Genomic DNA, 16239 nt, shown 5'->3' on the forward strand with positions numbered 1-16239 from the left:
ACGTGTGATTTGCAAAGATCTGATGAGGGAACAGCGTATTCTTAGCCTTTGGCTCTGACACTGAGACTTCTCTGGCAAGTACAACAAAAGCAATTTCGAAAGCAGTTCATTGAAAAACTGTTTTATCATGCGTGGATACACATGATGTACCAAGGAAATCATTCATATGGTTTTCATAATAAACTCAGTGCTGCATCTCGCAACCCCTCAAATGTACACCAGAGTCATGCTGGTTTTACATTTGTAAGAACTTTCATTTGTTTCCGTTGTGTTTTTTTTTATTTTTTTTATTTTGCATGAACTAACTCAGTAAGACAAATAATGTCAAGTTAATCACTAAAACATCACATAGCAAATCTTACCAGTATTTAGCATGATTGCAGGCCCACTATGAAAAGTTTAATGAGTTTCATTAAGGTAATAAGGTAATTATGTTTTCTGTAATTTTTAGATTATCTAAAAATCTAAAAAGAAGATAAGATAACATAAGATTAGATAAGATTAGATTACATACATACATACAAAACAAAGGAAAAAAGCACTAGAATCGTTCAGTCGTCAGTCACTTAAAGTAAATAATGAAAATTACCTCTGGTCAATAATCATCTATCTAAATTGGCCATTTGATAAATACTGCTCTCCTCTATGGAAAATCAATTTTTACTGTTTGTCTCAGTGGGCCAGCAGAGAAATTGCTGTTCAGGTTTAAATATCTCCTAAATATCTTCAACAGCTGCAGGATGTAAATCAAATGAAGTATGACCATCTCTGCTATAAGTCATGCTATATGGAAAGGTCTGCTTCTTCCCCCACCTTTCAGTTCCTTGTATAACTTTGAAAAATCTATCTCTGATGCTTAATTTATCCAATATGGCATTCTTTTGCTCATACTTGGCAAAGCGGCCTGCACATGGAGTTGGGTTGCTTTTATCTGGCTACAGTCGTTTGTCATTTTGATCGAGTGTCATCATAAAATCAAATCAAGTCTTAATTGTTTGTGCAGGCAGTTTGAGGATATCAAATAACAAGCAAGTTACGCTACAGTCGATTACAATAGGTCCACAATGATGACTAAAGAGTTGATATTAATATATATATAATGCTATTTTCAGAAGCTTGAATCATAGAATCTAATTTTACTTGTTTGTGTGATTTTAGCAGCTATATTTTGTTGCATGACTGATTATATATTACCATGCTTCACTCCTAATTGCCATAGAAGCCAATTGACCAAATAGAATTTATTATCTCATTTGTTAGAGATAATATATGGGAATAAGCTTTACATTCATTTAAATAGGGAGATACATATAGTTACACACAAGTATTTGTTTCCATAATATTAACATGTCAGATGTGTCCTCAAGTATCAGACATGATTTGAGTGTTTATCCTCAAAAGTCATCTAAATATTCAGGGCCACCAAAGGGCAACGATGGCAGGAAATTATGTTAATGCTATTCCATCAAATGATGTTTGTCATTGTAAGCACATAATGATAGCAGATCAAGCATCTAATAAACCAATAAACATGCAATATGCACTCAGGGCTGCTGCTGTGTCACATTCAGTATGCACGTAACTCCAAACAACTGAGGAGATCCAACCGTGTCAAGGTTACAAGAAGTTGCCAAAGCGTGCAACACATCTAAAATTGTGTATGCACCCGCTTTCTCGCCTTAAATCCTAAATGTCATGGATGTTTTGGGTTATAATTCTTCTTCTTCCTCGTCTAAACCTTTTGTATTCAGCCGAGGCTTTCACCTGGAGAATCCCCGCAGAGCTCTGTGCAGTTGGAAAAGAAACACCACTTTCCTCCCGACAACCTTTCAGAATCCTCCTTTTGCTTTTTTGCATAAAGCATTTATGCTTCAGGGGCACAGTCAATGAAAGGTCAAGCCTCACGTGGAGTGATTAAAAATAGAACAAACCACACTTTGCTGCAACATCAGACTAACACAGCTGACACACAATTGATCTGATTCATTCTGAATGAATTACAGCACCAGTGTGACTGTTATAACGCAATCCACTAATAAAAGTATGATTAAGTATTATAATAGCAGAATAAAAGGGAACATGTTACAGTAAACATAAATAATTTTATCAGCATGTAGAGTGAGAAAAAAGTTTATTGCAAACCTACATTTAATTTTTTACCTGAATAACAATATTTAAAGTGATTGTATTTATATTATATATTTAATTATACAATAAAACTATTCATGTGGGGGTTCACACAATTGAAAAAGTCTTTGGGAACTCTTTTAAAGCCTGTAAAATGCCTTCAACAAGTTATTTGCCAATTGTTTTAGTTAGAAAGATAAAAGAGAAATCTGTTTTCTTTCTAAACCCTACAATGATTTACTGTACAGCATGCTTTTAAGTTTTTTTATTTGCATGTTTGTTCAGAAGTTTCTCTTTGTCCGGGACATCATCCATACAAATGGCCACCAGCCGTAGCTTTTTTATTGTGTTCCAAATCTTAAGTCATTTGTCCCAGTTAGATTACTGATGTGTACTAATGGACTTTCTGGATTAGCTCCATAACCACATGGATGTTTGTTATTTCATTTGCTGTGATGTACTGTAGCCCTTCACTGTAATTGTTGAACCTGTTTTTTAGCTTCCAGTTGAATGTTGCACACTAGTAAGAGGTTCAAATTTCTAAAGTTGACAGATGGATATAGCAAGAAATGTGTGTAGCGAGAGTATATTTAAAGCAAAAAGTCAGAGAATCAGGCAGTTGTGATGTACAATTTAAATCTGGTTGTTAATCTGAGAAAAACCTTTAACATTAATGTTTTGGGTAACTTATTTTTTTATTATTAACTTTAATGTTATTTAAACGTTATAACAATTAAATTTACCATCTGTGCTGAGTGTTTCATTCCATTTAATGTCTTATATTATTCATGTTTCTGACTGTTAAATAACAGCGTTTATGTTTGCAGAGGGTTGCTCTTGGGAGAGATATATTGCTCCATAACTAGGGAAGCCATTACATCCTCTCCACTGTAAAAGTAATATTCTTGGTGCATTAATCTTCTCAATGTGATAAAATTTTATTTCAGACTGAGAATGGGTTCTGCAACACCGAGGGTTTGATTGAATGCGGAGGGTTTAGTTAGAGGTTCTGAGAAGGTTGGAGTACTCACTAGGAGGTTACAGTGTAGTTGTAGCTGATAACTGAAACAAAGATCAGTCACCTGTTTCGATGTTTTTTTCGATGTCGAAGTTGTTTTATGGAGGAAATAGAAGTTATGTAATCATTTATTTGTGCATAATGCTATAATTTGCTCACCTACTTATTCTAAAATAGCTTATGTCCAATTTGGCCACTCGGCGCGGTCTCTGGTATAAAAGCTTTCCACAGTTCATCTGGATTAATGGTGCTCATACTCATAGTTAGACCCAGATTGCACAGGAGTGTAATACATAAGTGGATGATATGGTATAGCATTAATATCTCCCATTCGTTTATAACCTGTGTCATTGCTATTGATCTGCCAGAGGCTGTTTCAGGGGGCGTTGCAGCAGCAGTTGCCGTTGTGAGAATGTGATACATCACGCCACCCAGATATGCCTTATAGAAAATATAACTACCTGCTGTTATGGAAACACAAACACTTTGTATGCAGATGCAGAATATTGCAATTGATAGGATGGGGTTTAAGTTGAAATTTTTCCTTTTCAGTTTCAATTGTTTTTCAAATGAACAAATAAAAGGTTCGGTGGATAGAGAGGTGTCCTGGAATATATCAAACAAAGATAAATGCTGGCAGTTGAGCAGCGTTTGGTCAGCAGAATTTTTAGATTGTGTGCTTTGGAAGTCACTGAGTTTCACAAGGTAGATTGAATTTCAGATTATGCTTACCTTGCCAGCATACATCTACATTTTGCCTATATTTTTTCAAGTTAAAGGTTTGCTATGCTACATTAACCATGCTGTTAGAAAGGTAACCCTTTTCCTTCAATCACAAGTGATTGATTTTTGCACTTCATAAAGTACATAACTGTACATTTTTCATTTGGCATGCTAACATTACCGTCCAGCTAAAAATTCAGTCATGTCTTTTTTTCTCCTTCTCATAAATTAAATTGACTATTTTCATCATCATCACATCCTTGCATCCAACTTGTGACCATCATCATCATGCCAGTCTCTCATTACTGATCATTACTCTGCACACCACTTCTGTTTCTGCTTCTTCCTCTCCACGGATGTTGAAGTTACTTAGATTTATGTTGCATTATCCTCTTAAGACTAACAAAGATCTTTGAAACTCATGAATCTGTAATTCTTCCAGGAGGCAGTGGGAGAGAATGCAGGAATCCATGGCCCAGCAGAGGACAGAAAGGAGAAGGTGCCCAGCCCCCATCTTAGTCAAATGGTGGTCCTCACTAACAGTGGGACTCTTTATGGGCTAGCACAGAGGGTGGTGGCCACTGAGTCTCTGTAAGTAGTCTTCTTCTTCACTCTGGATCACAATCAAAAAATAAGCAGTGTAATCACACTTTAAGACAACTCAGAGCAGCACTGGTCTTTGTTTCTGTAATATCAACAAGTATATTATGACAGCAGTGTCTCTTGTGTGTCAAACAAATGTGATCTTAGTTGGCACTCATAGTATTTTCTCTGATCCGGTTAATGTAGGCATAATTTCACTAGTCAATATTACACAGCAATGCAATCGGGGATTTGTACTACCTGCAGTTTGTGTTTTTATTGAAAACTTGTAAAATAAAAAAAAGGATTATTGAAAAGATCTGAAGCCATTTTCTGCTCCTAAAATGAATTCCTAGCTTTATCCCTATAATGTATCATTTCTGCTAACTTTCACAGCCAGTCTCACTGATTTATTTTCTCTCTCTGGCTCCTCAGTTTCACCTCTGTTGCCTTCTCTCTCATTACTTACTATATGCAGACACTACATGAAAGTGCCCTCAAAGATAATTAGGTCAGACTGTCATCTAACACTACTGCATCCTAAAAAGTCTGTATGGTACAACAGCCCTCTAGTGAAAGTCTGCAGACTAGGTGTAAAAATGCTGAATAGTCTCACACTCTGCCACTCAGACTATTTGATGTATTGAAAGCAGGCACCAGGCTCAGAAGAATAATGAAAGTAAAAGAGCTAAAGTTCAGCGGTGAAGATATTTCTTGGATAAAGTTTAAAGGAAAAGATGCTCTGGGGAGAAAGGAGACAGACTTTTTCTGGGCAGAACAGCATGAATTTTTTTTTCTGTTGGAAAAGGCTAACCTTAGTGTGTGTGAGCACCTATGACACCAACAGGAGAGACCATTTTCAATATCCCCTAAAAAGAAAACTGCTCAGTTGTTCACCCGCATAATGGCCCAACCATAGACAACCAATGACACGTGATCGACCCCCCCCCCAAGCAACAATCAAAGATAAGAGCTCCGTAAAGTGGCCTTCTCACTGTTGTTTGCCCTGCTAGTTGTTGTTCAGCTTCATATTTATACGACAGAAGCGTGACCAGATAAGTGTGAACTGCAGGATGTTTTTTTTCTCTCTCTCTCTTCTTCACACTGCACCATGTTGCTGAGGTAAACACAAGCTGTTCCAGCTAGCCTAATGTGATTTTCTCTGCCCCCTGAAAGGAACAAATGTCTGTGCAGTGGGCTGATTTATACAGGGCTGTGTGCATTTAAAATATTGTGTCCAGATTTACTGTTAGCCAAACGGCATTATTAATATTAATTTTTGCTTTTAATTGAAATATATCTACTCAGATTCCCAGAATTAAATGCTATGCAAAATCCTTATAGACATCACGTTTATGGAACATAGACATAACCGGCTCTTGACTGAAATACCTAAATGATTGGACAAATCTGTCTTGCTGTGACTAATCTGCAAATTGAGTCCATCACACCTAAAGATCACAATTTTCAGTTTCTACCAATCCTCCCTGAAAATCACCCTGTTTAAAACAACTTTTTAGAATAAATTATCACTTATTTCCTCTTGCATGTGGTAAAATGTGGTATCTTCACCTGCAATCATCATTAAAAGGGATTTTGATGGAAACTGCTTTTAAAATTTGTGAAGTCACAGAGAGTGTGAAGAGAAACAAGAGCAAAGTGAGCAGCTGATTATGCGCATGTATGATTAAAGTAAATGGGTTAGCTCCAACTAATACAAACATGTTCTTTTATAAGTAAAACAGAGGACAGCTATTAGTAGAAGAGTCATTACATAGTTTTCTAGTTACATGGTAGATTTTATTAGATGTATATGGCTCAGAGCATGACACTGGCTGAGTGAGACCAGCTGGATGAACTGTGCAGTACAGCATGTGCGATCAACTCATGGGGCTTAGGTCTTAGTCTTGTTTAGTTATTTTCATTTCTTAAATCAACTGTCCATTCAGTGTTGTTGACATGGACGTGTAAAGAAATCCCTGTGACCTGCACTGTACTGGTTAAACTCTGAACTCAACTCTGAACTTCAACCCACTCAAACCTCCTCACTTTTATTCTAGTAACTCTTCAGACCTACAGTAGCATCACTCTGTAGTCTTAGAGGAACGTTGTATTAATTCTGTCCATATTTTTTTTTTTCCCCTGTCCTTTATTTATCTCTTTGCTTATTCACTTAATCTTAGCGTTTTTTTAAAGACAAATTGAAATTTGCTCACTGCAAAAAAAAAACTGCTGAGAGCTGAGACTTGGGAACATTTGTAAATCAGAAGTAATTTTCAAAATAAAATGATCACACACATTCAAGCATCCAAGGGATCAGAGGATGATTTTATGTTGTGAGAACACTCGAGCCTGGTCAAATAAATTATTTATTACATTAAACTGTAATCATCATGGGAGAAATGAAATCACGGCAACAGCGTAGATCAGTGTAGCTGTTTAAAATGGACCACTAATCAGATTGAAAGGAAATACTCAAAGGGTTTAACTAAGATAGATAACTACAGTCACCTTAATATTCTGGGACAATGATAAAGATTTAAGTTGATGTTTGCTAAAGAAACTGATCTACAACCTGCAATTGTCCACTGCTTTTTTTTCAAGTCATCAAATTCTGAAATTCTATCAAAAGCGATGTCAGATTGTGTTAAGTGAAGTGTCACTCTTGAGTAATAGAAAAACAAGATGTAGTAATTGCTTTTTGTTTTGTGCCACGCCACAACATTTTCCAGACCATATTATGCCACTGCTCTGCTGAATTAAATGGTTTTCTCAGTTACTTTGCTTTATTTGACAGTGTGTTTCTGGCTGAACAATTTGAGTCCCTTCAGTCCCACCTGGACACAATGATGCCTGCAGCCAAAAAGCCTTTCTTGCAACAGTTTTATTCCCAGGTATTGTAAACTTTATATCTTGTACCTTGTCCCTAAAGTCAGCTGTCTGAGTAAGTTCAAATGAGTATAATGCATAAGACAGACAGTTTAAATCAATATAAATAAATATATGAGTACTACTTCATCTTGTGACAGATATCAGAGTCAGATCATTTAAAAGGGAGCCATCTTTTAAGTCATTGTGCAATAATTAAAACATATATCACTGTCTGATGTGCTCTGAAAAGAATATTTCAGTTGCTAACTCCTTTATTTGTAACCTTCATTCTGTGGTTCAGTTTTTTTCAAAAACCCATTTCACCCATGAGTCCAACGACACTGTAACTGCAACACAGCAATCAGTCCCAGCAGAAAATTGTCTGTCACTCATAACCACACAGACAGTGTTTTCTTTATTTGTCCACTTGACATTTCAAATGTTTAGGTACGCAGACAGGTCTGTTTTCTCCAAACATCAAATGAATGTCATGCTCTCTGATTTCACTTTTGAAAATGGTGTTACAATTTCACACTGTGCTAAGGATAATATTATGTTACGTTCATGCACACGTTCATCCCGGCTGTTTACTGCTTACATAACCCACACACATGTATTTTGCCTGTCATACTTTCAGACGGTGTCTACAGCCAGTGAACTGCGGAAACCTATTTACTGGATTGTGGCAGCCAAGGCCATTGACTACGAACAAATGCTACTCATGATGGCTGGGGTTAAATGGGACATTCGGGAGATAATGTCACAGCATAACGTGTACGTGGACGTCTTATTAAAGGTAATTTTACTTTAGAAAAATTGAAGGTGACTAACTCCACTTTCTAGCTGCCCAACTCCAGTTGAAGTTAGAGAAAATGATTTAAAAAGTACTGCACTGAGAAACGGATTTCTCCTCACGTCAATCCAACTGAGTGTGTCATAAAACAGTATTTTAAACACTATTGAATTTTCTGTAGCTGATAACATGAATGTAGGAGTCTAATCCAGATTTGTGTGACATGTATCTCATTAAAAATGAAATTAAAAATCTACAATATTCAGGCTTTTTTAAGTTCAAAACCTTATTTCTAAGATTTTACTTTGACCATAATTTAATTTCTTCTGTTCACGAGTGAAACTAAATGTTTTAAAAGGAGAAAATATGTATTGTGTACTTTCACAGGTTCATATAGCAGATTAGATTTCTTCTAGTGTTTCCTCACATTTTATGGACATAATATCCAAACTCCCCATTAAAATTGTTTCATTTATTAGACTCTTAGTTAGTTTAATATAAATGATGATATCAAGACTAACAGTGTCCCCTTTGAAGTCACATTGATGAACATTCCTGTGTCGTCTAGCATTCACACTTCTCTGAAGTGTTGGACACAAAAAGCAGCTGTAATAGATTTGCTTTTACCAGCGACTTTTGTTTTACTTGTGAAATACCATCCACAGTAGGTTACCATTTTAATTCCACTGTGTCATTAACAAAGTATTAGCCTTTTTTGTACTTAAAGTCAAGAACTCTTAAGTTTGGTATTATTCCCTGTGAGTTTAAATCCATTCAATTATTTCGGACAGGGTGAATAATTTAGTAAAGGTTGAGCTGTTGAGAGTTGAATGCATATCTCCCCTGAAGTTTCAACATTGTTAAAGATATTTGAGCTCACCGGCCCCTGAAGTATTTTTGGGATTGGAAGTTTTCCACTAAATGTGTGCCTTTATGCATGCTGGCTACTTATCCCATTATAAATTTTGCATGGGGTGGAAGGACACACGGTGCGCTTCTCAACGCCTGTGACATTCAGAGGCAGAAAGGTCTGAAGAACTCACTGCGGCGTAAAATTCTAAACACACCAGAACCAAACCAAGAGAAATCTCCATATATACATCAGCATGTCTTAGAAATCTCTCGGTCATTCACAGATTACATAACAGATGTTGTAATTTAGAGTGTTTGAATGGAAAAAATCCATGTACATTAATAAATATTCAGGTTTAAGTTTGACGTATAAAAAAGAAAGAGCTCAGTCTCACCTTTTAAATCCCTGAATGACTCACAGATCTTTACTTGGCTTTTGGCAGCTCAACAGTTAAGCTTAATTAATTGAAGTTAGGAGCTAAAGTGCCTGAGGGGAAAAGTCTCATTCACTGGCCTGTGTAAATGCTGTATGGTGTCAAAAAAAGGTCCGGCTGATGAACTGATATGGAGCATATTACAACTCGCATGTACTTTTTCCCATCAGGTGCTAATAGCCTTTGCTGCCAGCTTGTCAGACACTCATAATTCATATGGATTGTGTTGTGTGCTGTTATTGAAACGCGTGTGCTACGTTTAGTTGTACGCCACGCGGGAGAATATTTTATTCATGAATTCTGGTTGATCACTAGCATTCAACAATGGCATTGATTTGCATATAAAGTGGCAAGAAAACGCAGCAGCCTCAGAATGAGTTCATTGACAAAATGCTTAAGTCAGAAACTATTATGAGACTGTTTGTGAATGAATAACATTTCATTATTGGGTGCAAAATCTGTGAGAATGCATGCCTTAAAATTTAGCTTTATTTAAAAAAAAATATGAAACTGTTTAAAATACACATGATCATGAATGCATTTGCAGACACGTGCCAGAAAATATTTCCTCCTGAGACACATCCATTGTTTTTATGTGCAGTGCTGCGGTTTGTTGCTTTTGTAAATAAGAGTGCATTGAGTTTACTACATGTGCTCGGTACAGCTCGAACTCCGGGTTTTAGTGCTATGAGCAAGTAACATCAAACCATTGCACATATTTTATAGTTATATAAAGCAGATGTGACAATTATATTTTCTAACAATAAACATTGAGATACCTGCTGAGGAGATGCTCCATATGTCAGAGGTCAATGTCAAGTCAGATATAAATTTAAAAGTGGACTAAGGATCAACTGTCATTGTTGCAGGCACGTCAAAAATAACATTTAGCAGCACATAAATCAACTGAATTATTACCTGATTTGTGGTACAGTGCAGTCATACTTCCTGTCCCTGCCTGGTCAGTAGATCAGGAAATGTTTCCATCAGTTCAGACTGCTAAATCATTACACTGCTTTAGTTAAAGCAGAATCCCAGACATAGGCTGGAAAAAATAATTTAGCCTTGATTGATAAGGTTTTACTTCAGCATACCGCTATTTAGAATATGCACTATATGTCAAATGGCCGAAGTATTCATGAAAAAGAGATTGATACAACCCCCTAATAGGGTTTATTCTTCACAACTCTAAATAATTGGGTTGTGCGATTCACAGCCAGCTTGAGGTTGTTTTATAACATCGTTCTCTTCTCGAGAGCTGGTGTTGGGCTTCATCCAAGAACACAGGGTAGTTCAAAGCGATCAGAGGGAATATATTGTTGTTCATGCCGTCTTTTATTTAGTTTATTTCCTCCCATTGGGAACCAAAGATATATTGGTCCCATAGTGGCTTTTTTTGCATAGACTTGTGTGTAACTGAGTGGCTCTATGCTTCTAAATTTCTTATATAGCATGTAAATGTACCTTATGTCAATGTCCTTATAATGTTCAATGTGTCTGAACTCCTTCACAGGAGTTTGAGCAGTTTAACAAGCGGCTTGGCGATGTTTCCAGACACGTGCGCATCCCACTGCCTGTGTCCAACGTGCTGTGGGAGCACTGCATCCGCCTGGCCAACAGGACTCTTGTCGAGGGGTAAGAAAGTCATAAAACGACTATTAAGTGTCAAGGGGATGTGTGCAGCATTGCGAGAAAAGTGAAGCTTTTTGTCACTTAGTATGAATTATTGTTAAACCTTCAGTTGCAAAATACCACTTTATTGTGCATAGTTTTAATAGATTTTAGTGGGATTTAGGGTCAGAGGGAGTTGAGAGATATTTGATTGCAGTTGCTTTAACTTTACCTGAGCATAATGGACTTGTCTCTACACTATATAGATTTCTGTTGATTCTGGCTAAAAGCACTTGAAGCCTGAAAGCCAGACTGCAGGATGACCTTGGTTGATTTTTGTCATGCTAGACCCTCCCACACAAATAACACCCAACTCTATATATCTACAAAAACATGTTCATATCCCAGTTGGGGCCGAGCTGTTGTCATCTGCACGGATTTTAAAAATAAAAGCTTTGAAAGTCAAATGTACTGTAAACGACCTTGAATGCGCTTTTACCGTGCTGCTGACCAAATAATGAAAGCTAATTAGTTGCATTTATTCATAAACATAGTATAAGAAAACTTTGAGTCTTAAAAGGAACAGATCTAACAAGTATTGATAGATGCTGTTACTACACTGACAAACTCTCTGCAGTAGGAACTTTGTGGATTGTGTATGCAATATTTATTAAGGATATCTCTGCAGCTCTTCAAGTTGATGGTGGATGACACTGCGCTGCAAGGAGGAAGGAAATGTACACAAAACACAAAGATTGCTCCATTCACATTTTTGCACTATGAATTATTCAGAGCAGTGATGCACCTGAGTTAAATACAGACCTGTAGAATGGTGGTTTTATTTTTAACCCATCAATTGATGGGAAATGTTTTTGTCTTGCTTTCTTTACCCTCAGGTATTGCCAAGAAAATGTTCCTAAGCTTGTGTCATGAACAGATAACAAACAACATGTGAGTTATTGCAGTGTAGTCATTTGTGGCCTCTCACTGTCACAGATAGTGATCAAAGGAATGTTCTCCTCTTTACATCTTTTTTTTTTTTACTTGTTTCCTCTGTATGTTTCCCTTAGTTTGAACATCTGCACATCATAAATTAAAAAACAATACCAAAGCATGTTGTCGAGCACAGAGAGGAACAGACGAAATTAGCTTCAGTACATAAGAAACCTGGAAATTCTGTTGCCAAGTTCCTTTGGAGTTATCCCCGAAGAAAACCACTCTAAATTCCTTCTCTCCTCCTCATCCTGGCAACCCTCTCATCTTCACCAAAGGACTATCAGAGAATTACATGACACAGGCTGCTCATATAAATCATAAAACACTCTTGACACATCCTGTTTAATGGATTTCACCATTCTCCCTCCTGTAAATGAGAGATGCAGGTTATGATAGGTGACGGAGCGTCAGTGAATTTTTTTTTTTGCTCAACACCTGCATCCCCACTGATAAGTGTACAGTATGTGTGAAGTAGGTTTTTAGATTGAAGGTGTGATAAGCCCTCTGATAAGACAGAGTGCCTCAGACTGTTTGGGTGGTGTCAGAATGAGAAGCTAACAGCTTTCAATTATAATGAGGTTACACACGTTTTTATTGAGAACTAGTAGAACCACAGTCATCTTGGGCTGCTAATTTGTATTGGTTACAGTGAAAGTGTTGGTGGCAGGCGCAGAAAACGGTTACAAACACATGCCTGTTAAGTGGTTTAGAGTGTTTAAAGGAGAGGGAATATTGGGTATTAAACATTGGAGAAAGGCTTGGCCTCACTGAGAAAAGGGAACGTGTTTACTTCCTTGCCAATTTGCTGAGCGCTTTTCTGCCCATTGCGTGTGAGAACTCTTGAACCCTTTCCAATGATCAAATGGTCCATCACGACCACAATGCTGGGCAAAGTTAGGCTACTGTTGCAGAATTGCACTTGGTTGTCCCAGTGCAACCCCTCCACACTCACACACACACCTCCCCTCTGGCACACCATGACAGAGTGGTCATATTTGTTTGTTTGTACTCTGCCTCGCTCCATCTGTTATTCAATTTCTCTGTCCAGTGCTCGTCTCCCTTAAGAGACTCGCTAAAATGGCTCTGTTAGCATTCTGAGCCGAACCTCAAACACCCACCACCAAAAACCTCTGGCAGGCCTGACAAGCGAAAGAGAAAAAGAGAGAGAGCGAGGATGAAAGAGAGACAGAGGGCGAGGCAGCGTTTGGAAACAGAAGAAAGAACAGCTGAAGTGTGAGACAGACAGAGTTTATAGAGAGCAGTGGGCCTGTCTGTGTGGTGTGTTAATGTAGTGGAGATGTCACAGACACTGACCTGCCAGTGGGCAACATGACACACACACACACACACATACATGTGGACTCTGGCCCACACACATGCTTAATGGACATGATAGAGACAGCTGTGTGGAACAACCTGACATAATATTCAATAAACAACATTTACAGACGCAAATACACACGTACAGACCGAGGCATGTCCTTACTGCACATCAATTTATAGTCAATTATTTCTCTATTTATATCTGTATTTCCAATGAGTTTGATATTATTTTAATGGAAAAACTGTATGTATTATTTATACACATACACATTTTACATTTACTAAATATTAAATACTTATAATAATATAACATATATTTCCCCAATGTACCTTTAAAAAAAAAGAAATTCTAATATCTTCTGGTTTCTGTGGACATCACATCAACTGGCAACTACAGATTCCTTGTTTTCTTTCCTGCTGGGTTTTTGACAGATTGTTGGTAGTCTTGGCCTGTACAAATAAAGCCAGACAAGGTGTTAATGAACTGTGTGTGCCAGCTTTCTAGATATATGAAATGGTCATGAATGATGAGATTTGGTCAGCTAGACTTAAGTCTGAGCAAGTGAGGGTGGAGAATGTGTAATGACATGAATTCCCCTCAGGCCTGAAACAAAATGAAAAATGACAGCAATGACCTGCTGTCCAGCCAGAGTCTGCCTGTACCTTTATACTTTATTCAGTGCTGATCTCTTCTGGGCTCCTCTACTGTTTTGTCCTCCACTGTAGCTATGCCAACGTGAAGAAATGTAGCAATGAGGGCCGTGCCCTGATGCAGCTGGACTTCCAACAGTTCCTGATGAAGCTGGAGAAGCTGACCGACTTGCGACCCATCCCTGATAAAGAGTTTGTTGAGACCTACATTAAAGCTTATTACCTGACCGAGAACGACATGGAGCAGTTTATCAAAAACCACAGGGTGAGACTGATCACACAGTTGTTTTGTGTCAAAATGTGAATACAGTCTCGTGTACTGACTGACGTTTTGTGTTTTTATGCAGGAGTACTCCATGAAGCAGCTAGCTAACTTGGTGAACGTTTGCCTGGGTTCACATATAAACAAGAAGGCTCGTCAGAAACTTCTGGCAGCCATCGATGACATTGACAGACCCAAGAGATAGACCGATGCGCAGGGCGGGCCGCAAAACATATCAACCACCCCACACCCATGGACATTCCCACAGTGGAGCTCAAGCATGCTGCAGTTACTTTATGCATAGATGTACCACGATGCATGCCCGGTTTTCATTAATACAAACATGCCGCCTGCAAATTGTCTGCAACTGTAGCATTTTATACCAATTCAGTAGCTTAAAGGAACAAATCTAGAGTTTGTTATTCAGATAAATGACTAAAAATACGGGAAATAACAGCATAATGTGTGGTGTGGTGTGGTGTGGTTTGACCATGTGGCTGTTTATGACATTCCATCTGTCTTCACCAAAATATGCTCAGACTCTGACGTGCGTCCTACCTTGAGATTAGTAAAACATTTCTGAGTTGCTAAATTGGTTAGTCACTTAACGTTGTGAGGCTTTGTGTGAAATACTCTACGTCCAGATTACAGATCCAAGAGAACCTTTTAACAGTTATACCCCTTTAATATCTGAATGTATTTACAGCACAGTAAATCTGGCTTATTTTTCACTTTAATCATTCATTATAGCTGATTCCTGCCCACGTGTCGCTATATATTATTTTACTTCAGGGTATTTGTTGTGCCTGACCGGATGCTCTGCTTGTTTTATTTACATTTTTTTTTGTCTATGAATTATATAAATCTAATATAATGATTCTGAAAATAATATAAATTGCTGTTAACTTCATTAGATTATACCTGCACTAAGCTGCATCTGTTTGTTTTGTCATATCTGTGGAGGAAATAATTTCACTGTCCTGAGGGGAGTTTTTGAAAGTATTTGTGAAAGTGCTTATCTTGGACTTCAGTCTCCAGCCTTCTTGCTGAGCAGTGAAATGTTGGCTTATATTTTATCTCTTTTTTGGCTTTGTGCTTTCCGGCACTGATTATGTGATTTCTCACGAGTTAGTAGTTGAACTCAGTCAACTACCAGAAGCATCCCTCATGGCTCTAAGGCTCCCGCTTCTAGTTTAACCGGACCAGACCTGCAGAGGGGGCAGATTGATTTACTGTTGAAACGGAAAAAAAAACTAATGAGGTTCCAGTTTTGATATTGCTTCAAATGTACTTTGTGTGCAACTATTCCAGGACGAATACTGTAAATGTGAATGTTTTGAACAATGTCTGTATTTATTTCTCGCTTTGTGTCTTGTTTGGGTTTTTATATCACTGCTGGAACTGTGCTGACGTTTATCACCTCTCAGTATCTTGTAACTTATCAACTCAAGCAAATGCAAATATTTAAGCATTATGCTAAGGGTCAAGTGCGCTATAGTGAAAATAGGTAATCAATGTTAGAATTATAGGTTGAACCAAAGTGATTCTAACATAATAAACACACTAACAATGTACACTCATTGTTTTTACGCTCTCTTTATCCCTGCAGTGTCATGAATGAGATGCGTGTTCAGTTAATTATATCCAACCTTTCGAATCTCTGTGCTGCAGCAGCTTTACCAGCGTTGTAGCTGCTGTTGAACAGAGTATGAGCATCACTTTTAAGCAGTGTTGGTGTCCATAATATTGATGGTTTGTCCAGCTAGACTAATTAATGTGGCTTCCTGCGTGGATACTGTACAAACCCTCGGTTTACTGATCAGCTTCAACAGACAGAGCTGTGAAGATCTCATTACAGTTGATGACTCGCTGTTTTATTATACAGTGGTTATTAAGTTAGTTTGGTATGACAGACATCCCCCCGGTCTGAAATTAAAATCTCAATATAAACACATACAAACCTGTTTGGAAACAAGTTGGGATCCAGTATAAAATG

General features: G+C 37.7%; 1 protein-coding gene across 2 annotated transcripts in view; it reads left to right on the forward strand.

The window, feature by feature from the left end:
- vps50 (VPS50 EARP/GARPII complex subunit) overlaps positions 1–15817 on the forward strand; it is an 80002-nt gene extending 64185 nt beyond the window's left edge. For both annotated transcript variants that reach the window (XM_026347499.1, XM_026347498.1), the window contains 6 exons: positions 4311–4459; positions 7248–7344; positions 7959–8117; positions 10914–11035; positions 14057–14246; positions 14329–15817. In XM_026347499.1, coding sequence (XP_026203284.1) covers positions 4311–4459; positions 7248–7344; positions 7959–8117; positions 10914–11035; positions 14057–14246; positions 14329–14448 — 837 coding nt within the window. In that variant the 3' untranslated portion in view covers positions 14449–15817. The remainder of the gene's footprint in view (positions 1–4310; positions 4460–7247; positions 7345–7958; positions 8118–10913; positions 11036–14056; positions 14247–14328) is intronic.
- The last annotated feature ends 422 nt before the right edge of the window (positions 15818–16239 follow it).

This window comes from Anabas testudineus, chromosome 11 (genome assembly GCF_900324465.2).
Source record: "Anabas testudineus chromosome 11, fAnaTes1.2, whole genome shotgun sequence".
NCBI lineage: Eukaryota > Metazoa > Chordata > Actinopteri > Anabantiformes > Anabantidae > Anabas > Anabas testudineus.